Source organism: Actinia tenebrosa, unplaced genomic scaffold (genome assembly GCF_029948245.1).
Source record: "Actinia tenebrosa isolate PJP-AT-01 unplaced genomic scaffold, QUT_ActTen_1.0 PGA_scaffold1__47_contigs__length_23844297, whole genome shotgun sequence".
NCBI lineage: Eukaryota > Metazoa > Cnidaria > Anthozoa > Actiniaria > Actiniidae > Actinia > Actinia tenebrosa.
Window position 1 is genome coordinate 16408804 of NW_028292578.1, and position 23952 is coordinate 16432755.

Sequence of the window (23952 nt, forward strand, 5' to 3'; positions counted from 1 at the left end):
CAGCCCAAACAAGCTTCAGTTCCCGTGGTTTGATAAAGATATAAAATCCAAAATAAAACAGATTTACCTAAAAAGTTTGCTTTAATACTTACTACAGTTGTTTTCTGACTTGTTTAGTCTTCTGGCGAAGTTTAAGTGCGATTTGAGGCCATTTAGCTTTTTGTCCGTGCATACCTCGTATAACACGAGCCCTGTTTATGTGGACTTCCTGTCTAGAGCTACAGTATACAAAACTCGCTCGATCAAGATGAATGGTAAGCAAAAAAACAGTCGTTTATAAAGATAAATTCAAACCAAAGTACTATAGATATGAATCAAGAATACTTATTTTCTGCTTCTATGGGGACAGGAAAAGTCAAGAATATATGATTATTGGAAAAACTGGAAAATCTTGAAACAGGAAAAGATCGAGTGCTACTATTTCTGGGTTTCAATTTCCTGTCTTTAAACCTCATTATCATTGACAATTCTTTTGTTAAGTTCCTCCAACATGGCCGCCGTGAAAACCATCAATAGCTCAGTCTGTTGATTCTGAGGGCATCACAACATGGCTGTTTTTGGTGTGTTTATGAATATATTTAGATTAATATTTTTAGATAATATATAATTAAATTATCAATTAAAAAATGAAGAAATGCAATTTAAGAAACTGTAGTCCTACTTAAAAATATTTTTTTGCTGTTGTATTTGATAGAAAAGGGAGAATGCCCTTCTTCAATACTAGAGAAGTTGAAGGTTTACCAAAATAGAATGGAAGAAGAGCTGAGACACACAATGGATTTTTGGATAAACCATTCTCATGACAGTCAGAATGGGTAATGGTACATTAACTTGCACCAACCATTCCAGCTATACTACTAAACAAGAGTTGGTGATAGATATCAATTTAATTATGCTATATTAATATGTTTACAGTGGCTTCTTTACTTGTCTTGGACAAGATGGCAAGATATATGACACAGATAAGTATGGCTGGATGCTGGGGAGACAGGTAATTGATCTCAGTTTTGTACTTTGTATTGCACATAAGGGTGGAGAGGTTCCTCTTTCAATGGTTTTTATCGTATTTTTGTTAATTTTGTCTCATTCTACTCACCCAAATATTGGCTTTTTTCAATTAAAACATGCCCCTTTAGCTTAAAATTTCTTACACTGAAAACAGGTTTTCTATCATGGACGAAGCCACCAATTTTATGCTCTGTGTACATAGGGGTTGGAGTGATGAAGGGGCCACTTTTGAGCACTGCTTATTTGTGGCAAAAGGGTCCCAGACACCTATCTTCTTATTTCATGGGTAATAATATCTATTCAACTAGGTTTGGATGTATTCAAAGCTTTACAATGAAACTGCAGAATATAAAACTGACTTTGTTTTGAAAGCAGCTCTCTCAGGTAATAATAAAAATGATACAAACTAGTTTATATAGTTTATGCACAGATTTATAATAAAGAGTTGTTCAATCGATTTCTAAACCCTCAAAAGTGGGTTGAAAAAAGAGATGCAGCCTACTAATTATTTAAACTAACTTCAAGCTATCTTCAGTGCTTACCGGTATGTACATTTCTCGCTTGTTAAGGAGCTGAATTTCTTATGAAGCATGTCAGTCGACAAGAAGATGGTCGCTGTTACTTCCAGGTTACTGCCGATGGAAAACCCATCAAACTCCAAAGGAAGCTCTTTACCGAGTGTTTTTATGCTATGGCGATGGCAGAGCTTGGGCGTGCAATGGATATGCAGAAGTATAAGGTGACGTGTGTTTCCATCACCCATCTGGTTCCTGCATGATCTATGAAAGTTTACCTCATTGAATCTGAATCTTCTAACTTCAAATCATAGGAACAAAGGATGTTGAGTTTAATGTCTTCACATAGTTACTTAATGTGATTTTAGATACAGGCCGAGGAAACACTGTCCAAGATAATTTACTGGGCTCGTGTAGATGACTCAGCCTTGGGGTTAACAAAATTAGAGGGACAGATGCTAGTCAATGCAATGGCCATACCAATGATGCTGTTGTGTGTGATAGATGAGGTCTGTGGTTGTGATGAAGCCATCAGGGAGCGTTATGCAGCTGATGAGGAATGGGCAGTACAACAAATTTTGCAACATGTGCAGGTAAGTAAATGATGAGTAACATGCCTAGGTTAACAGGTATTGGATGAGATGTCCAGGTGAGCAGATGATGGACAACAGAGACCTTTAGCATGATGTTCTTGCTCCTACCATAAACCTCAGTGTAGTTTGACGTCAGAATTTTCCATCAAACTTTCTACATTTAGCAAACGTCATAACGAAGTTGTTGCTGGTAGAGCTGCCTTATTTAATTTCATTGATGCAGAGTGTTTCTCCATGTTTGGGGGCATGTTTCTGGGCCTGATCCCTAGCCGTTAGCAGTTAGTGGTAAACCACATGCTAAAGCTTTGTATTACTTTATCTATTATACTGAAATCTGCATTTCTTTGTCACAGAGAGATGGCTCAATAATCCTTGAAACTGTGTCCATGGATGGCAAAGAGCTTCCTGGCATTCATGGCAGGCATATGAACCCAGGACATGCAATGGAGGCTGGCTGGTTCCTTCTTCAATATGCTGCCAGGAAAGGCAACAAGGAACTTCAGCAAACAGCAATTGATAAGTTCATCAAAGCCCCTTTTGATCTTGGCTGGGACAAGAAACATGAAGGGATATTTTATTTTCTTGATGCTGATGGTCTGTGTCCCGTTCCTTTAGAATGGAACATGAAGCTCTGGTGGGTGCACAATGAAGCACTGATTGCGTTGCTGATGGCATATGAGAAAACTAGGGAGGAAGGACTTCTACAGAGATTTGATCAATGCTTTAATTACGCATTTAATAAGGTAGGAGTTTAATTATTACAAGGTTTAGGAAGAAATATTGAAATCCCATTGAAGTCAAAAAGTTTAGGTACCAATATTTTTCTGAGGATAATGACCAGAGTTGTCAAACCTGATTAATTTATTTCCATTTCCTTCAAAAGGATGAAACTAGGGCATTCTGCGAATGACAGGGAACTGTACAAGGTGCAGAGGCAGATCCAGGGGTGTTAAAAGAGGTGACTAGTCACCACCCATTTGCTCAAATTTCTCAGTAACAGTCACCCACATTTTCCTGGAATATCTGGTAAAACCTTTGTAATAGTCACCCCCCTTCTAAAATTCCTGAGTGGGGGCTTAGATTTGAAATTATAGCAAACTAGTATCCACAAGACTAAAACTGTAAAGGGACTGTAAAGTTAGTGGATAACAGCAGAAATGGCCCCGTTTGATTCTAAAACAATGTTCAGGTTTGCAAAATTCTCATTCAGTTAGAGAGGGCTTATTATGATTGATTGATTCTTTTTTTTAGTTTCCAGACCCTAAACATGGTGAGTGGTTTGGTTATTTGGACAGGAGAGGAGACATCACGCACACAATAAAGGGTGGCCCATTCAAAGGTGAGTTATGTTATTTTCTATTTAATACTTAGTATTTGAGAAAAGATCACACAAGTTACTGCAATGGGGCAACAAGAGGGAGCAGCATGCTTGGATACTGTTCCGAACATTAACTGCTAAAATTATTTCTTTTTTCCTAGGCTGTTTCCATTTGCCACGTTGTCTTTACGTGTGTATAGATATGCTTCATATGATTTTACAATCTTAACACTTTACATCTGGTAGAACCATTAAATATCAATGTCAAATTGGAAGAATTGGGAAATTGATCAATGTGCCAAATTATCTAATTTACCACTATACATAAGGCCCAGTTTAAATGTTGAATTTCACTTGTGCTTAATCTAATGCAAATGAATGTAAACAACAAGTTTTGCTCATTTGTAATAGATTTGGCACATGCAAAATTTGGGACTAATTCATGAATAGTTATTAATGATAAAATATATATGAGATATTTTTAGATAATTAGCTGAAAGTGTAGAAATAGAATTATATTCTAGGGAATAACAAAAAGCTTATCACATAGGTTGAGAAATAGCTTTTAAGAAATCATTTGACAGAAAGATTTAGTTAATATTGAGTTTTTATTTGAAAAATTTAAATTCAGAATTTTCCTCAGTCGTATTGTTGCTTTCACTATTCACTGCACTTCATATTCATATTGACCTTAATCTTTTTCTCTTTTGATTTATTCTTTTTCACTCAAATCACCCTTTTTCTCAGGGCTGCATTTTCATCAAATCCAAGAAACTAAAGGAATGTAAAACCACACATTTTGTTATGAGAATTACCAAACAATTTTGTGAAATTATCTGAAAAACCAATTATTTTCTCTTAAAATGGCATTTGCGGCAATAATGCCTATATGCTAAGTTCAAATGTACACATAATCATGAGAAAAAATTTCTTGGAAAATGTAACCCACATCACTTTATGCAGCCTCCAGGGCAATCATTTTTACGCCATATCACAACAACTCCTGTTGATATACCTTACAGAATTTATCCAGGTGGAGCAGGATTCGTTTTTGTTTAAGAGTCACACCTCAAGTCTAAGCTCCAAGAAAAATGTATCCAAATAGTTTATTCATCTGACTTATTTGACTTAGGCTTGTATGGACCATCTCTAGATGTTAAGAATTCATAAATATCTGTAACTGAATCACTATCACCAGAGGATGCCTGTCTTTTATTCTCTTCTTCTGAAAGTAGTTGCTGTGAAAAAAATTAAAATCTAGAGTTAGTATACAAAGAAAATAGTAGTTACATAATCATCTTGCTAAATTGACTTAAAACTGTGACGCCTTGGAAAATGGAACATGGTGCTATTGCACATATTTCAAAACAGAAGAGTAATTTAGGGCAATGACCACTGTCTGGACTGATCCTCCATTTTTTAGGAGTGAAACAACAAGATCTCCCCAGTCAGCATGGTTAGCACACCCTTCCATCCCTCCCCTCCCCTGCCCTCACCAACCCAATCTCAGCTACAGTAAGACTGTAGTCCCTGAATCCTGCTGAATGACATAATAATCATAATTTTCAACAACCCACTTTTCAGGGTTAGTAAATGTTAAACCTACCTTTTTCAATGTGGGAGTTTCTGACATGAAATCCTTTGTAGTACATTCAAATGCTTCTTCTTGTTCCATTCCTTGACTGACAAAATCATGACATTTTTTAACGAACCTACAGCAAAACAAGAAAGTATTTTATTTACAATCTGCTAATGTAATTGTCAGCATAATGCAGAGTTTATAGCACTACACTCAAATCTTTTTAATGTGGACATCAAATGAACGACAGAAAGCGTCCATATTAACTGGGTGTCCATAATAGCGGGATTCATTCAAGTGTTGGATATCCATGTCGGAGGATTTATGGTCCAATAACTGTCCATGCTAGTAAAGAACACAAGCAAAAACTGATTCCAGAGAGCCTTTAATCTTAATTCCAAGGTATGTAACATCCATTTTACAACAGGATGGTTAGCTTACATTTCACAGTCTGTTGGAGGGCTTTCCCCTTTATGCAGATCTAATGTTCCATATGACTTGAATGTGTTATAAAATTTTCTACAAAGAAATACACCAAGCAACCATTAGTAAGGTCATTTAGGAATTATATGTAATTGATAGATACCTGTCATGCCTCTTCTACCACCCCCACCACCTTCATTTAAGTATGGGCATTCCCTAAAATAACTTTGTTTGGGTTACCTTTACACCGTTACTAAGGTAACGCAATTCAGAACTTGCTAATTTTCTTTACCTTCTAAAATAGTCCTCTGGATATTCTAGCTTCATGACTCGACCAGGTTCTGGCTTTCTATTAATTTTGGTCTCTACTATCGGGGGAAATGCTTCAACAACGTCAAACCACACTGGCTTGCTCTTCATAGCTCCAGAACGAAGTAAGTTTGAAACTCTGAAATTAAATAACGGTCCTTCATAAAATTATACCTTCGAATACGTTTATCTAATTGATTATTAATCTATTTTTCATGATATATTGAGTCATTTATACCTGGTATATATTGTACCACGAAGATGCCTGGCGCCCGCCATCTTGAATTTTGAAGTCAACCGCTGACCTGTGGCTTGTTCGCAAAGCCACAGGCAACCCAACAACACTAAGCATTCAACCTTCAGATTTTATGATAAATCGGAGAACCCGGAAAAAAACCCTCGCAGGAATGATCAATGATCTACGATCAGTCCTTTTGTTTTATCTTCTAAAACGTTTCTAAAATAAAGAAATGATACTTAGGAGAAATACTTGTGGATCAATCGACTGAGAATTTCTTTACATAGAATTTAATAAAATAGAAAAAAAAAATGAATAGTGTACTCAAAAACGCGAATTAGGTTTCGTGTGTGGAAGCGTGGAAGCCGAGCGCTCATTTACTGACATCTACTACTAATTTTGAGCAATGTTGAAGGAATTTAAAAGTCAAAGTGTTTGTGCAGGTTTGTCTCTTGTGATTGTACGTAGAAGGTGATGATTTATTTATCATATCGTATTTTGAATTTTCCCGCCCAAAGAACTTCTCCACTTGGCGATCCTCAATTGGACAGAAGGCACGCATTGGCTGAGTGATGGGCGAGGACTGACAACATTGCTGATGTCCAAAATACTGATGCAAGCGATCTATTCATGAGATGAGTGAACACCCTAGTGTAGTATCCCAGTGGAACTTAACTACACACATCAATCTGTAAGTACTTTCTGTATTCTCTTATAGTCCATTTTCCCGGCTCATCTGCACAGGCTTAGCAAGGATGGATTAAGGGATGGGCAAAGGGGAGTTGTAGCTGTTGCCCCCTCTCAAAACGTTGGTCATGTTCCGGCTTGAAGTGGAATATTTTATCCACGTTCTGTAATGTCATTCGCCAAATTTGGTCAAGCCCCCTTACATATTTGGCTGCAGGATCCGCCCCTGCTAAGCCTCGCTTAAGAGCAATTCATCTGCAAAAGTCAACTGTACTGATGTAAAAAACTGTGCGGGCTTGAACAATATAAATGTATATCCCATGGACGTTTAATGGTATCTATGAGTAGCTGAGTCATAAACAGGGCTAAACCTAAGCAAATAAGTCGGTGGTCTTCAAAAACAGCGGGAATGTGTTTATTCAGTTGGAACTAACTTTATGAAGAACATAATATTGTTGTTCGCCCATTTAAAGCTACTTAGTATATCTGTCAAGACGATAAATCTTATTTGACAGGAAAAAATTGCTTGTTTAAAGCCGCTTTTGATTACTTTTTAGCTTGTTTGATAAACCTCTTCCTCGCCAGTAGGGTGTGTGATTTCTCTACAATAAGTCATAAACATTTGAATGCGAACAAGAGAATATGAAGTACTTAATATGATGCGCACGAATCACTTGGACGAGCTCAGTTGGCATTAACTGAAACGATTTACATACAGCTGTTACAGAGTCTTTCAACTGTGGAAAATGTGTTAGAAAATCCAATGAATCATTTATAATTCATGCACGTCAAGATGTACCTGCACTGTGAGTGCTATCGTGCGTATAGGAGCATTTATCTATCCCTCACGAGCTAACTGTCGTTGCAAGTCTTGTACGGGGCTTATACGACATCGTCATCTGCCAAGAAAAAGAAAAGTTGGCTCAAATAATCGATCCAAGCGAAAGATACTGTTATATAAACGCGTGTTGAAAACTATCCATTAAACTAATTAATTAATTAAGAAAAAGCACTGGAACTGAAGATTTAGTCATGGCGCTCAAAGTTGTTGAATACATTTCGTTGTTTCTAAGGTAAGATCCATGATATATTTGGTCTCTCTGTCTATCAGTTAAGTTCTATAATAATGGAATGTAAACAATGTTAAGCCTACATTTATCCACACGGGAATACACTTAATTTGTTCACAATTCATTATTCAGTATTAACACATTTAACCACATTTGCAATTATAGACAGAACTAACACTATAATTACACTATAATCAGCCAGTTAAGGGTAACGGATTTCACACTTAAGTTTTCTTAAGTACTTTCACCTAGGAAAAAATCGTACATTTATTCGAATTATTCAATGTAAACGATTAGGCAGCTGATGAATAATATAAACACACCATAAATCTTTTAGCTATATTAGCTATATATCAATGCAATTAACATCATTCTCGATATTATCGTGAAATTAAATGAACATCTGGCATTATATTGCAAACAGTGCTACGTATTAAACTAGTAATATCAATAGTTAGTACTAAATAGCAGTGATGATGACAATAGAAAACAATAGATTGCATACCATATACTCGTGAAAAAAATAACTAAATTAATTGATTAATTAAATCAAAATTTTACAAATAAGTGCAATATTTTTAGTTCTACGGTCAACTGACGTATACTGAATTTACTAATTTGTGCAATTTCTTGCAAAGTTTTTCACGTATTATTATATGGTATGCACTCTAGACAATGCATTATTTTGTACTCTGATTTAGTGCAAAAGATTTCACGAGCACTCTAACAGTGGCACTACACTGTTAGCTCAGTAGAAATACGAGCCCCTGCATGAGTGTCGCGTTGGTCGCTTTAGTGCAAAGATAATCGACACAGCTGTAGTTTCTCGTGGGTCGTGATTTCAGTCATGCATTCTCTCGTAAAAACAAGTTTATCAAACAATTAACAATGAATTTACACCTACTTGCAAGGACGTTGTCATGCGATATTAGAACATTAGTAATTTAGTGACAAAGGAATACATTAAAAGACAAAAGAAAAAATTCAGCTTCAGTGATCTTCTTTTGTTTTTTAATATAATTCCTATCCCACTAAATCACTAATGTTCTATTTTCGTATGACAACGTTCTTGCAAGTAGGTGTATATCCCGGCTAATCAGAATTGACTTGATGCTTTGAAAAGTTTGATATTTTTTTTAAATTTACGGCGGTTAATTTTTAACATTTCACGAAAAAATGTAAGATAAGAAGAAAAGACTTTAAAAAACTTTTTTTTCATTAAAATGTTTTTATCTCACTGCACGATACCAGGCGATTTGCCAACCATAACCGTGGTTGATAATTGTTTTGAAATATCTGTTTCAGTTGATCAACTATAGTTACGATATAAGATTTTCATCATTGTCCTCTCCTATTTCTCCCACTCCCTCTCCCTCTCCCTCTCCCTCTCCTTCTTCTTCTTCTTCTTCTTTTTCTTCTTCTTCTCCTTCTTTTTCTCCTTCTTTTCCCTCTTTTCCTCCTTCTTCTCCCTCTTCTTCTTCTTCTTCTTCTGCTCCTCCTTCTCCTTCTTCCTCTTCTTCCTCTTCTTCTTCTTCTTTTTTTACCAACTGTTTTTCACCCATTCTTATCCACCCATTTTGATAAGGAATGTTTCCGAAAATATATAATAAGAATTAAAGTGGCGTGCTATCAAGTGGCCCTTCAAAGCAAAGTCCAATATATTGATGTTATTTTGCTTGTAAGACACTGAATGCCATAGTGAAATGCTTAACACATATTTCATACAAGCACATGTTCTGAGAGTGTCCTAGATAAGAGTTACAAGAAGTGGGCTGATATAAGTAATAGGATCACGTGTTTTTCAATAGTTGAATATAAAGAATTGATTGGACTGTTATCGGTTGACTGGATCTAACACTTGGATCGCAAAAACGTTTTCGGCGAATTTTCATCTCTTAAAAGTGTATAGATAATCTTAACGTATAGAAAAAACTTAACATACCTCTAAAGATTGATTTACGCTTCTAAATTCTGAATTTTGAGAGATTTTTTATGTTGGAAAATCAGGAACCGTGTAGATTAGATCGGACTGGACTTCGTTTTAACTGGATCGTGGATCGAAACATGTTTTTTTTACAGCGAAATCGCAGCTTTTATCCTATAACATTTATTTTAATATTTATAGCTAGTAGTTTTATGCTGAAATTTTGCAAGAAAATCAAGATTTTTTTTACAATTAGAAACATTTTCATAAATAGGAGCCTGGCTCTTTGGTGAATTAACATATTCCGCCTTCAGCCGGCGCCGCATGCGCATTGATTGCGCACTTGCCTGAGTAATCTTTAGTATTCATACTTTATTTTTGTATACCTCTTTGACCTTTTCCCAGGCTTTTTTTGATTTCTCAATCATTCTTTCATCAGTTACATCTAAAAATGTTGCGACCCCGGGTGAGGTGCGCACATGATAACGATTAACCTGCGTCACTAGCAATTGTTCCATAAACGGCATTTAACCCGCCTAAGGGGCGAGGTCAAAACAATCGTCCAAAATAGGATTCCTATTTTATGAATTAAGGTGGTGGGAACCGGTACGTATCCCCTCCCCCCTCATAGACCTGTTCAAATGCTGGGGGTGTGTAGTGGCAATTTCTATACACAAATATGTTTTTTAGCATACACGCAGACAGACAGTACATTATTCATTTCTTTGATTTGGCTTTTTGATTTGGCTTTTAGTTTTGGAGATATTTGGGGACAAAATAAAAAGATTTCACTTCCAGAGGTGGAGGGTACCGGGTAACACCACCCCTCCCCCCTAAATCGGGTACCCCTGAGATGACAATTGTTTTGTCCTGATCCCTAACTTTCTTTCGTCCAGTTCTTGGGTCTATAAATACCCATCATTGTCTTAAGATTTCGACTAAGAGAATAATCTTGAAGCCATATGTTATCATGACATTTTTTACATTAAGCGGAAACTGTAAGTTTTTCGTATTTATAATATAAATTTATTTTTCCAAAAAAATCTCTCTTTTTTTTTTCAATATTTACTTTGATCAGCTTAGGATAAAATAAATAAAATTGATAGGTTTTAACATGCATTGGCATTTCCACAGAGTGGCTCTGCATCCACTGAGTTCCACTTGGAATATAGCTTTAATACATAATGTATAGATAAACAGATTAAGTTTTTACGATTCTCAGTTCATGTTACGAAACAACCGGGTCAAATATTTTAAGCTGTAACGAGTTACCCACTCAAACAGTCCGCACTTCATCTGTGGTCAAGTAGTGTTCATTAGAGCCCTGTCAGAGCAAAACTATATACGTTTTTAGACTTAATACACGAAATATCAATTAAGTAATTGATCAATATGGACAAGTATAAACTCTCTAGGTAAGCACTTCGATCAGTTAGATGATTAAGTAATTATAATAATTTACATGGGCCTTCAGCTTAGTCGGCCAAGATTGCTCCGCGTTTTTCCTGCGTTTTCTAAATTTCTATCGTCTTCTTTTGGGACCTTGCAAATAAATTCAAAAGAAGGTTCTATTATGTTTTTTTTTTTACCAAAATTGATTAGCAACACCTTTGATACATGTATTTGACATCGCTTTAAAATTACTTGCGCTGCGCTCGTACAGAAAAAATATTTTGCGCAACATGAAAATCTCGAAGGATTTTTACTATCAAATTTTCTAGGAAATTGTAAGTTCGTACTTATTGTAATGTATGAAATACGAGAAACTGAGTTAGTTCTGTGTTCTGTATTTCTTAGTTTGAAAATATTTTCGTAATATTCTGTATCTGTGAATTTCTTACGTAATATTGGAACAGCGCTGATTCGCCGAAAGAGGAGGTTTGGTTGTTTTTTCATCGCGCATCGAACACACTGTACAGTAGTACGATAAGTACAATATCTCTGGTAAAGTCCCGGAAGCCCGCATCTAAACGTGTCGTTTCAGATCCGAGCTAAGGACTTCGATCTTGTAGGAATAAGATTGTAAACCCTTGGGTCTGGATAATAAGCAGAAATCACAACGAGGAGCTGATTTTGATCATTGAATCACATGGTCTCTTGGTTGCTTTCGATTTTTTTCTTTTTTTTTTTTTTTCAATGAATTTTTTTTCAACGGTTTCTTAATTACCCATCATCATTTTTAGTCTTTGTTCCCCCCATTGTTTTCCTTTGCGTTTCTAGATGTTATCTTCGTATAGTCGCTTCCTTACTTGGTCTACCGCTTAGCGGAAGAGATCATAGGTCAAGTGGTATTTCCAGTAAACAGTCAACCAAAAGGAAACAGAAAATAAATAGAAACAGACTCAACAGATTGCTTCAGTAATGCTCAAAGATAAAGAAAATCAGACGCGCAAGACAAAACAAAGGAGGGAAAAACATCAAAGACAAACAACAAAAATGCAGAGATGGGCTGGAGGAAGAAGGAGAGACGGAGGGAGGGATGATTGATGGATGAATAGATAAATAAGATAATGGTGGAAGCAAACGAACGAACGAACGAACAAACAAACAATGGAACAACAGCTAGAAAGAAAAGAAAAACCTCTGGCCGAAAAGTGCTTACATCATACGTACTCAAACCGCGCAGAGAAAAGCTAATTTGCCATCGTGTTTTTGCTTCCGCGTACACTACCACCAACTTCGCGCCTAAACTTTTCATCATTTCTAATCCGGACTAGCCAGAGAATTTTTAATCCGGATTAGCAAGAAAGCCTTTATCTCAGCAAATAAAGGTTGTGTTGTTCCGCAGACCAAAAGGACCACCGTCTTTTGGATAATTTTCTTGATGTTGAATGGGGTTTTAGATAAAGTTAGATAGAAGTGCAAGATAAACGGCTTAGTTCCATAGGGAGTATATGTAGGCTGGACTTGTTGCCGAAATAGGTTTCAATAAATAGAAGAAATTATTTTTCATAGTGAACCAGTGGGTATGCGCATAAAGCAGACACTGCTGGACTATTCTAGTAATCATCAATAGAATACAATAGACCATTTTCGAATTCCAAATTACCATGCATGAGTCTCTTGTTTTATTAGTTAAACAAGGAATTCATTGATAGTATCAAATTCATTAACTCCAATGTGCTGCCTTTTAATACTGAAACACTGGAAGGCTTGTTTTAACTTTCAAATGGTTTTTCTTACAAAGAAACACGCAATAGCACGTTTGCATGATGGCTTCATTTGACTCCCTCTACCCAAATGCTTGGCGAATTTTCTTTCCTATTTAAATTTGTATTTCCTCATGAGAATAGTAAGACAGTTGGTGCTAATTAACTGAACAAAAGAAAGTGCGCTAGGGAATCTGGTAGTAGAGGTCAATGACGCCATCGTGCAAACGTCCTATTACATATACTAACTATGCTAATAAAAAATACTTACTCCAAGAAATTTTTGTCATCTAGCTTTATTTATTCAAATCTTTCCTCGTGTTTACTTTTTTCAAACCATTATGAATTGTGGTCAGAATGAAGATTCTTTTGGGGGGATAAAAACGCTGGTCAGTGATTTACTCTTTCGAGTGAATCGTATTTGTTTGTTTTTCCACAGTTTGCTGTTTGGGGAGTATTTGAAGGATTTAACCATGAGTATTCTTCGCATGTTTTCATTTGGAAGCATTTCTGAACCAGAAACAAAGCTGGACCCAGCTTCGATAAAGCTTATAAGAGAATCCTGGAGTGAAGTGGAGAAAGGTGATTTACAGGAAACTGGGTTGGTGGTATTCAGAAGGTTGGTAAACAAAATGAGTCTTCTGTTGAAGTAATTGTAAAGCCATTCAAATTTAAAATAAACTCCTTGAGTATTGGAGAGTCTAGAATTATCAAAACCAGCCGTTTTGATAGCTTTTTAAGCGGCTTCCTGCTGAGTTGGTAAGATATATAAAGAAGGCAGGTGGCTTACAGTAAAAGAATCGGCTGTTCAATTACGAGCTAGTATTAAAGGTGAAAGCTTCTTGATTACAAAATAAAACCACATTAACAAAACAATGATAAAATTTCAAAGAAATATTTCCATTTTTCCACAAGATTCACTACCTGTAGGAAATCACAATCATTTTTCACTCCTCGTGGGCGTGTTTCTGTGCGGATAGGGTAGGGAATCTCGTTTGCAGCAGTCGCATGAAGACCAATATCTTCATCATTATTTTTCTAGCCTGTTAGGTGTCTATACCCAACAGTAATTCTATTCTTGTACGTCCATATTGTCCTGGATGTCCTTCAATAAAAAAGAATCTGCTTTTGAAGAGTTTAATTTTCCGTTCTGCATATGTGTGCAATGTACTCCAATAAGATGTTGAAAGTTGCACTTGTAGAAATGAATTTTTTAAAAACAATTAGTCATATAGTCAGGTATAATTACACTAAAAGAAATAAGTAAATGATTTAGTAATTATTCAAAATTTCGTTTCGTTCGGAAAATTAGGAAATTGTCACCTTTGCTGGTGCGTTGTAATTACAGCTTCGCAAGTGATGTAAAAAATCTTATTATCTCAAGCACTATTAATTGTAAAAAACAACCTTTATGAAACCAGGCGAATTGTTGTCATAATTGAATTATCTCTTGAGCTAAAAACGACAAGAGATTTGTCTAAATTTATTCGTATTTTAATATATTGTGACTGTAAACAGAGTTTGTTTTTATTGTAAAGAATTATTATGAAAATGGAGATTTGTGTGAGTTTGCTCGGGAGAGACGGAGTGAGAATTTTTTATATTCATGGAAAGAAGCCAAACTAATCATGTAAAAAAACTTATGTCACAGGCAAATCGGTGGGTAAAACATCAACGAACCAGCAAAACTTTCAACTCGATCTAAGTGTCACAGGCATCCTAGCGACCAAACTTGACTGACTACATGCTTTCCTATCGCATTTTTATCGCAAATTGTGCACGATAACGTTAAAGAAAGGCGTGCTGCCAAGTGCGATTAGGCGCCACTATACAGAGACTCGAGTTAAAATAATTCAAACATTTCGCCAAAAAGGGAACATCCATCTTATCATCAATATCATTCCTTACACAGATTATTTGAGATAGCCCCGTACCTTCGTGATTTGTTTCCCTTCGGTTACAACCCTGACGGCAAGGATCTAAAGGCACACGCCCTTGGCGTCATGAGCACTGTTGGAGTAGCCGTCAGGGGACTGGACGACCTGGAAAGTTTGAAGCCTAAGCTTGTGGAGCTTGGGGCTCTACACAAGGGATTTGAAATCACGGATAAGGAATTCAAGGCAAGTTAAAAAGTGTTTTCAAAAAAAAAAATTTTGTCGACATATTTATTAAATATATATTAAGCTGGTCCCGGTTGCACGAAGAATGGATAGCGCCCTCTGTTGGATAAATACCTTGATCCAGTAGATAAAGTAATGCTGTTATCTAATAAAATCATCCAATTGATATGATTTTTACGAAGCATATCACTATCTACTCTTCTTACAACCAGGCAAAACCCTGTAACATTGTCCTAACAAGAATTTTTCAAAGTTGTGGCGAAAACGAAACTGATGAGAAACGAATGACCATTTGAGTTTCCCGCCGTAATGAAAAATGATCTTCACAGCAAACCAAGTTCCTCTACTCTTCTTCGAAATATTGCGCAAAATGTCTTAAGGTTGCAGTAGCCCTAGAGTAGATTCATATTACTTTGCAACGGCACGGTCACGGTACGAGATTGAAAATACCCGAGAGCCAATCATAGCGCACAAGATCGTTGATCAGCCAATGACAGTTAAGGTCCCGTTCATGGTGCACTTGCAAGTTTCAAAGATATATCAAGGCCTGGGATCTAAGAAAATAGCAAAAGTTTATCATGCGTGCCACAAAGTCTAGCCATGCATGCTACTCACTTAACGCTCTCCTTGAGACCCCACAAAAGTCATTAACTTCTTAATTCTGAGAGGTTTTTCTCCAGGGCTGGGTTGTTCAAAGCTGGATTAGCGCTAATCCAGGAATAACTCTATAGGTCTTAAGAGTTAACCCAGGATTAGCACTAATCGGGCTTTGAACAACCGTACCCTGGCCTACAAGTTCTAAAGGTTTTCCCCTATTTCAACTTTCTTTTTTCTCCATAGCATGTTGGTGAGGCAATTATATGGACCTTGGATAAAGGTCTTGGGGACCAGTTCACGCCTGAAGTCAAGGCTGCTTGGGTAGAAGCCTATGGACTCATAACAACCACGATGAAGGAAGGTCTAAAATAAATATCCAACTACACATACTTTATCAATCGACAAGGGGGGATTGAGGGCCCCTCCATCACCCCAGCCCCCTGCACTCAATTGGCTCATACAAAGCACTTATAATATAGAATTCACAATTCATTTATCAACAATATATTTAATAACTCCATCATAATTAATGCTGTATCATATTAAAAGCAATGATGTTGGGTTACATGTAAAGAGTTACAGTATATGCATTTGAAGATCGTAAAAATATTAATTTTATCTTTTGACTGAAGAGGATTTACATCTATTGGTTTTAAACATTTATTTCATGTATATACTCTTTTTGGTATCTTAATCATGGATGCATGCATGAAAATATTATATATAATAGCAAAGATTAAGGGATTATTATAGGGTTTTCATAACCTCTGGAATCCAGGGCCAGGTTGTACGAAGGATGGATAGTGCTATCCCATGGATAGGTCTTATCCAGTGGATAAATTTATTGAATAACAGCATCCACTTATTCACTGGATGAGGATTTATCCATTGAATAGTACTATCCACCCTTCGTACAACCGGGCCCAGGGTACATTTTCTTAGAGCAAGTGGTATAGTAGTAGTGTTATACTATTTTAACTTCCATTCAAACAATCATGAATGAGATACAATAAGAAAATACAAGTGAAATTTTCAAGGAAAGGTTCTTGCTGGTTTTTATTTAAATATTCTTCTATTTACAAGATGTACATGGAATCTGTAGAAACAGGAACACAATCAACAGTGAAATACCATCGCGATACTTAATGCTTGCTTAATGCCAACCACTTTCACAAAAGCTAGTCACAAGTTGCTTTTTGTCACCAGCCAATCGATATCTGGTTGGCACAAGAATAACAAAAACTTATGTCACATGAAGTATTGCTACATTTGAGTCTGGATATAAAACATAATCAGAAGACTTATACATTCTAATACGGGATTCTGAGCACTGGAAGATCCAGGGGGAGATTGAGTGGCTAGCCACCCCCTCCTGGGAGTTAAGAATTATCAGAATAAAGTGCAATGAACAATCTAGAGGAAACTAGATCAGCCCTTTGAAACAATCCTGGATCTGTCCGCGCTGAGTTTTCCACTAATATGTAATTTAATATCTTTCAAGGTATTTTACTTTGAGTATGGTTCGATTCTATACTTGGTATCTGACTCCGAACTTGAGCATAGTTGTTGTCTACCTCAAAGAGCTTAAGAATGAGCTTCTTTGTTAAAGTGCTACTATGACGAAAATCACTCAAACTTGGATTCAGATGAAACTTTCTAAGAATACTCTTTAAAGGTCCAATAATCACTGTATGAAGTGTTTTCTCGATATTCAGGACGAAAGTATGATATTTTTACGATTAATTTTTTGGAGTCTGTGACGTCATACACTCAACATCAAACATTGCTACATATATTTCTTTGTATATAAATCCTTAATTTATTTTATTCCTATGAAGCCCAATGGGTGGCTAATGTGCTTATTTCACATTACTTGTGACTATAATTTATATTTTGGGGGTGTTTGGGTATTTCTTTCTCCCTTTACTACTGATATTTTGATCATAAACTACAAAGAAATGTATGCAGTGATGTTCGATGTTGAGTGTATGACGTCACAGACTCCAAAACATAATCGTAAAAATATCATGCTTTCGTCCTGAATATCGAGAAAACACTTCATACAGTGATTATTGGACCTTTAAAGAGTATTCTTAGGAAGTTTCAGCTGAATCCAAGTTTGAGCGATTTTCGTCATAGTAGCACTTTAAAGTCAGAACTATATCAACAATGTCAATTATTACCAATAAATAAAGAAATAGTAATCAAGGAAACACGGCATCCAAAATCACAGTGTAAAAGAAATGAACTATAGGTGTCAGGGGCGGATTTAGGGGAGGGCTGAAGGGGCCACGGGCCCCCTTTTGCTGAATAAAAAAGGGACAAAAAGCGGAAAGCAAAAAGAAAGTATAGAAAAAAATCCTAGTCAAAATCCCTCAAAATGCTAGAAAACGCATTTCTCAGGATCTAAATTTCAAAATTGACCTCCCTAGTTGCTCCCGCCTCTGGCAGCCGATGGATACAGGACTGAACGGCCCCCACTTTCTGAAATAACTGGATCCGCCCCTTGGTGTGGACTTGTGCAATGATGATATTTCTTATTCATTAGGTAAGTAGGGTAGAATGAATTAAAAATTTACAGTACAGTTATATCAAAACATAATCATTGTAGGTTATTTTTACATATATGAAATCTTATCCTGCAAGAAAACAAAGAAAAACAGTTAGCAGTTAGCTAAGTGGGTCTACAGTGTGATTCTTAGTGACCTCACATCACCCACTGGTACTCTGTAATCTGTGTGTAATGTTGCTTTTAAAAATAACCACCTCAGACACACATTAGGGGTTTATTTGGATAACAAATAAAAGTATAGTCTGGATCCTTGATATATGAGATGGTAAAGGAATATGTGCTGACCATAGAGGGTGGAGGAGTCCAGAAAGTAAATTTTAACCTTCCCACTGCTTAGTAATCTCTTGTGGGGTATGGGAGGTATCATATAGGAGTAGAATTTGACTTGTGGGTTTTTCTCCAGTTTCTCACTTTATTATATCCCATTTTACTTCCCATTTACCACTTTCATTCCCTTCAAAAATCCCAACATATTAATTCCAATTTAATATGAACCATGATAAGAGTTCAATCAACCAGATGTTGTTTTGGGTTTTACTACATAGTTTACCTTAGAATATTTCACAAACTTGTGTTTGTCTGGTCTACTTTTGTAGGATAAACTGTTCAATAAACTCATTCTGTTCGCTTTCTACTTTTTGGAGTGATTCATGTTGTAGCCTAAACCTGTAAACAACGAAACATTTGAATCATGCAGTTATTTTAATTTTGGACGAAAATAAAAAAATTGAACATCAATTTGTAAATTTGCGAAGTATCTACTACTAACTATATTTGGACTAAAATGATTTTAAAGTGACTTGGCCATTAAAACAAAGTCGTATGATTCGTTACTTACAGTGAAAGTAAAACAAAAGGAAACAATGTAAAATAAGTATCTTCTACAATGTATTATGTTTAACCTCTCATGAACTGAGTAAAATCAGTCAGCTTGTACTGTACTCTCTGCTACCTACCATACTGGTATTTCACAGGGTGATAAAGTAACTCTACACTGACATCTGATATTATTATTAAGTTCATATGATCCGATTAAAAGAAACGTGTGAAAGTATTAGCCAACAGGAAGGGGTGCAGCATTAAAAAAGCAGCAATAGAACTCAGTTCTACAACTGAAAAAAAAAAACGCCAGAAATTCAACAAAAAAATAATGGATAAAATTTCTTTGCATAAGATTTCCCCCACTTCATTACGACCATTACTACGAGAAAAAGAAAATAATAAGGTAAAATAAAAATAAATTCAAGCACACCTTTCAAGTTGTGTCCTTTTTTCGGCTATTAAAGCCCTCAGCTGTTGTTGTTGAGATTCTCTTTGTTTAGCAATGGATTTTAACAAGTTTCTAGAGCCGATCGCCTGTGTAATAAAAAAGCTAAGTTTATATTATGTTATGCAAGATGAATGTAACCAGGGAGACTGATGACAAAAACAAAACCAACCTTCATCTTTTCTTTCTCGACCTCCTTGGCTAAAGAATCGACCGTATCGATAAATCCACCAACGATCTTTTGAAAATCATTTATTTCTGTTAAAATATTAACGACAAAGACACGTTAGAGATTATTTTTCGACAGATGTAAACAAATGTTAACGTATTGTATCAGCGAATGAGTCGAAGATCCTATCCAAATGGAAACTCAAATTTTCACTTTCATCTAAAATGTAATACACAGAGTACTCACTGTCGACAAACTCTTTGCACTCCTCTTTGAGTTTCATCGTTTCTTGGCTTACTTCAGGCTCTAAGACCCGTACTTTATTCAATTCATCGAAGTAAAAACCTTCCGTGCCGTCCGCCATTTTGAATCTCTCTCTATTGCCCAGAATGCTTTTCAGCTGTATAGACTTTTTTAAGGTATCTAGTTGGGACAGTTTGCGTTGCTCGGCAACGATCGCAATTACAAACATGATGTAGGTAGTGTTTAATGGAAAAAATACAGCTGCTGGGCATCTTTCTTGTAGAATCCTAGCTTGGTTGGCTTTTCCAGGGAGTAGGGAGAGCAGCAGTGCTAGCTGCCTAAAAATATAACTCCCTCATTCCCTCTCCAGTCCTCCCACCTAATCAGGATTTTCCTCCCTAAGCCCCCAGACTTTCCAAATCCAGAGCCTTGTGTATATATACCCCGGGGGGGGTACTCCCATATATGGACTATACAGGGATGATCTGCTGAACAGGGTATGGTTTCTCGAGGGTATTTCACTCAAGTCCCAAGTTTTTCCTGAGTTTCCTGTCATATTCATGGATTCTACTTTCGTATTGAACAAAACTGGTTATCATGGTCGTAAAACAACAATACATGATAATTGAAACAGGAACTCGTGCAATTAATTATATCTTTTGTCATTAACAGGGTCTACAAATTCCTTTTTTTTTTGTCATAAACAGGGTATCCCTTTCAGAATCCCAGCAGAACACCTCTACCCAAATTCTGGCAGAGTACCCCCCCTCCCCCCAGGATACATACATACACACGTCATTCCCATTTTTTTAAAAAATGGAGTGTGGTATAGGAATACTATTTTTATATGCTATGGTAGGTTAGGAACAAGACATCAAGCACATTTAGATAACTTATTCTTCTAGAAATAATAAAACTACTTTTTTGTAAATTATATCTCTGGTTCAAAGTATTTATATATAATTTATCTACATCTTGTTACGAGTTTATATTCAACCAGTCTTAAAGGGTTTCTCACAAATTCACATACTTCTATGAACAGGCTTCTTGTTGCCAAACAAATTTTTACACATTTCATTTGGTAAGACCAGCCAGCTTTGCATCAAAATGTGTCAGTTTAATGTACCAGAGCCCGTGCATAAAAGTATGTAAATGTGGTCATACTTTTGTATTTATTATAGTTATTTTTTCTCATTAAGCAGTAGCTGTTCACTGTTGTTTATAAATTAATTAATAATTCATGAGCTTGGAGATTACAAATAAATGACTCTTAGCTCTGAATGTGAAAATTTAAGCTTATAAGCTGAATATAGAAAGTATACCAATTATAAGACAGGATTTGTCCATATTTAATTTCTGAGTTTAGTGGGTAAAGTTCAATTCATGACCAACAACCATTAGAAAAATGTACAAATACTTTGAGGACCAACAGAACTTCATTATGGTATGACGTAAAGATATTCATAAAGATCGTTATCCATCTCCTCCAGCTCGGTGTCTTCTCATTGGCTCTTCCTCTGAGTCATGAATGACACGAGCACCCACAGCACCTCTTGTGGCATGAAGCAATTCCGCATCTGGTACATTTGACCCACTTCCTCTGTTTTCATAAAGAAGCGCATTGAGAGTCTCTTCATAAATTCTTGCCTCTGGAAATTCAACTTTGGTTTGCTTTTTTTCTGTTGCATAAACAATAGACGTACAGCACACTTCTGCTGTTTTCTTTCCATTGCCGTAATAAGTCCAGCAACAAATTTCATTGTTTCCAATTAAGTCTTTTATAAAAAGAATGCGGCCATTGAACCGAAGGGAAAGCTTATCAAACAGTTCAATATTCTTTAGAAGATTGTCATCTGATTGCCTGTCAAGTATGGAATGTTATATTCATTAGATAACTAATTTATGCTAATATATAACTAAAAAATGAAAAATATGCAAGTGGTTCTGGTATTGGTAGTATCTGATGCTGGACTTAGTATCTCAGTATCAGATTTTGTTAGGACTCTTCCTAGATTTGAGGGTCTTTCCTTGGGTTCTCCACTATTTCTCCCTCCACAAAACCTAACATTCAATATATCAAATATGTGAATAAGTTGTGCCCTTTGGTCAGCCCCAAGGCTTTTTCAGGGTATTGATAAAATTAGAAAAAAATAAAAAGGGTGCTAGTAAAAATTTCTGAACTTACCCTGTGTAAGAATACTTGTTGTTTGATCTGTTATATGACAGCTTGACAATTGGCTAAGATGGAAAAAAAAACCTTTGAGCATATGAAGCAAGCTTTCTACAATTGGGTTATACACTTGTAGCATATAACCATAATACTCATTCACTAAGGACAGGCATTTGACATGACATAAGTAGTACATGGGTTCATGGCACTTCAAGGCTAGGGTACATGTTTACCACATACATAAATGTTACAGTTCAAGTAGTAACCCTCCCTGTTGCCATGGCAATAATGAAAGTTACTGTAGCTATTCTTACGTACCAGTTTACTTACTTTGTTTGCAGTACTGACAAGCAATCTTTCTTCTTTCGTTGATGTTATGAGAGGCACCCTACAAATAGGGTCGTGTTGCTGTTTCTTCTTAGCCAATAAGGCTTCACACTGTGACACTAGCTGATCTATTAGGTAGTACTTTGCCTCGGCATAAATCTCTCTCAGCTCCACCTCATTTTGTGGTAAAGGAACTGAGCCATCTCGAAGGAAATTTAAGATCATACCAAAATGCTTCCCACAACGATCAATGAGAATCCAACCTATTAATTACAGAGTTTTGTAAACAATTAAATCAAATATGTACAAAAAGGGGCTGTCAGAAGTAAATTACTTTATCAGGGTTTCTGGGATGGAATAAGATTTACTCAATAGCAATTTTCAGAGATATTTTCATGAAGTGCATCATGGAGAGGTTGTGTGCAAAAATATGTGTATGACGACCAAGTTTTTTCATCAAAGCTTTGTTTATGAAATGATGTATTGTTTAGTTATCTGTAAAGTACCAAACTTCTCAAGAGTGCTTTTATATTTCATGGTGCCAAACTTATTTTTGCAAGTGGCCTGCACTTGGTCATAACATCTTGGTCCAAATGGGCAATTTGTATCTTTGGGTCTTATTCATTTATTTCCACTTCCCATTCTTAAAATAACGTTCCAGAAAAAAGGAAATCCTCTTGTGTATTTGTTCTCTGGCAAGACATTATGCCTGAATAATGGGTATAAAAGCAACAGTCAGTAGCGATTGAATCAAAGCATCCTCTACTTGCACTTCAGAAATTCCCTAGCGTTATATTTGCTTTCTAGCTTATACCAAGTGATGAGTCAAAATCATTCAATTATAATCATTATGAATGATGATGACACTTCCAATTATTATGAAATTTTCGTATAAAACAATTTGACAACACAATTTCGTGTCGTGTTTGACAGATATGACAAGCAGCTTTCAAGAAAAAATATTTGAACACTTCGCATATTTCAACTCCGCATTCAAAAAAAAATTGCAAAATCATCTTTTTCAATCAAGTAGTTGTATTATCTACCGTCTGTATCCGTTAATACTTCCATCCTTCCACTAAACATGGCCCGTAGCATGTTATCATGTTTGGTTAGTGTCCCAAGAGTTGTGTAGTGTAACGAACCACCCACATTCAACTTCACGTATTTTGTCGGCGATCCACGAATCGTAGTCGAATGAGAAGCTTCCCCAGACATTCTTCCCTTCTTTGAGGAGTCAGTAGAGTGTCTTGGGAAGGCGGGTAAGAGGGATCGGTGTGATTTATTTGTTCATAAATCCAGTCTTTTATAACTAAGCTCCAAAAATAAACATTCCCTGTGATACAGGAATTCCCAGAATTCCAATCAAGGACACCGCTGGCCGAAAAAACCCGACGCAGCTAGTTGATTTGTCGCGAGGGAGGGGAGATACAGCAAAAAATGAACTTTTCTTCGGCAAGCTCCTTTTCACACTTTGCAGACGAAAAACTCTTTTTTCTGGTCACTATAATTGTCTTCTCAATATTATGAAATGATATTAGAGTTCTAAATCAAAAAATATATTCCGTGACTGGATAGTTTTTGCACGCAGCGTGTACGTGCATTGAAGGCTCATGATCACACATATGTTTATAAACAAGTTCAAAATTCGATCCTCTTTTGCTTCTTAATATA

At 36.2% G+C, this 23952-nt stretch overlaps 5 protein-coding genes across 9 annotated transcripts; 2 read left to right on the plus strand and 3 right to left on the minus strand.

Moving 5' to 3' along the window:
• Positions 1-28: 28 nt before the first annotated feature.
• LOC116290351 (N-acylglucosamine 2-epimerase) lies at positions 29-4527 on the plus strand. Of its 3 annotated transcripts, XM_089033315.1 has the most exons (10): positions 29-254; positions 481-560; positions 695-815; positions 916-991; positions 1317-1392; positions 1578-1747; positions 1892-2116; positions 2470-2859; positions 3368-3455; positions 3596-4527. In XM_089033315.1, the coding sequence occupies exons 2-10, from the start codon at positions 548-550 to the stop codon at positions 3661-3663; spliced, it is 1227 nt and encodes a 408-aa protein (XP_088889441.1). In that variant the 5' UTR covers positions 29-254; positions 481-547; the 3' UTR covers positions 3664-4527. The 3 variants fall into 3 exon arrangements, with proteins under 3 accessions (XP_088889441.1, XP_031553219.1, XP_088889442.1); XM_031697359.2 differs by lacking the exon at positions 481-560; XM_089033316.1 differs by lacking the exons at positions 3368-3455; positions 3596-4527 and adding an exon at positions 3000-3290.
• LOC116290355 (small ribosomal subunit protein mS23) lies at positions 4024-6101 on the minus strand. Its single transcript, XM_031697365.2, has 5 exons — positions 5984-6101; positions 5729-5884; positions 5455-5532; positions 5041-5146; positions 4024-4672 (listed from the first exon to the last, which is right to left on the minus strand). The coding sequence occupies exons 1-5, from the start codon at positions 6022-6024 to the stop codon at positions 4541-4543; spliced, it is 513 nt and encodes a 170-aa protein (XP_031553225.1). The 5' UTR covers positions 6025-6101; the 3' UTR covers positions 4024-4540.
• Positions 5764-16571, plus strand: LOC116290354 (neuroglobin). Of its 3 annotated transcripts, XM_031697361.2 has the most exons (5): positions 5764-5870; positions 6502-6674; positions 13253-13432; positions 14726-14933; positions 15774-16571. In XM_031697361.2, the coding sequence occupies exons 2-5, from the start codon at positions 6619-6621 to the stop codon at positions 15900-15902; spliced, it is 573 nt and encodes a 190-aa protein (XP_031553221.1). In that variant the 5' UTR covers positions 5764-5870; positions 6502-6618; the 3' UTR covers positions 15903-16571. The 3 variants fall into 3 exon arrangements, with proteins under 3 accessions (XP_031553221.1, XP_031553222.1, XP_031553223.1); XM_031697362.2 differs by lacking the exons at positions 5764-5870; positions 6502-6674 and adding an exon at positions 7475-7743; XM_031697363.2 differs by lacking the exons at positions 5764-5870; positions 6502-6674 and adding an exon at positions 10941-11079.
• Positions 16560-19914, minus strand: LOC116290346 (intraflagellar transport protein 20 homolog). Its single transcript, XM_031697354.2, has 5 exons — positions 19785-19914; positions 19542-19627; positions 19355-19458; positions 18653-18768; positions 16560-18169 (listed from the first exon to the last, which is right to left on the minus strand). Exons 1-4 carry the CDS (start codon positions 19900-19902, stop codon positions 18687-18689), a joined length of 390 nt encoding a protein of 129 aa, XP_031553214.1. The 5' UTR covers positions 19903-19914; the 3' UTR covers positions 16560-18169; positions 18653-18686.
• LOC116290345 (BTB/POZ domain-containing adapter for CUL3-mediated RhoA degradation protein 3) lies at positions 19785-23642 on the minus strand. The gene is made up of 4 exons (XM_031697353.2): positions 23325-23642; positions 22282-22541; positions 21967-22019; positions 19785-21642 (listed from the first exon to the last, which is right to left on the minus strand). Exons 1-4 carry the CDS (start codon positions 23494-23496, stop codon positions 21255-21257), a joined length of 873 nt encoding a protein of 290 aa, XP_031553213.1. The 5' UTR covers positions 23497-23642; the 3' UTR covers positions 19785-21254.
• Between the last annotated feature and the right edge of the window lie 310 nt (positions 23643-23952).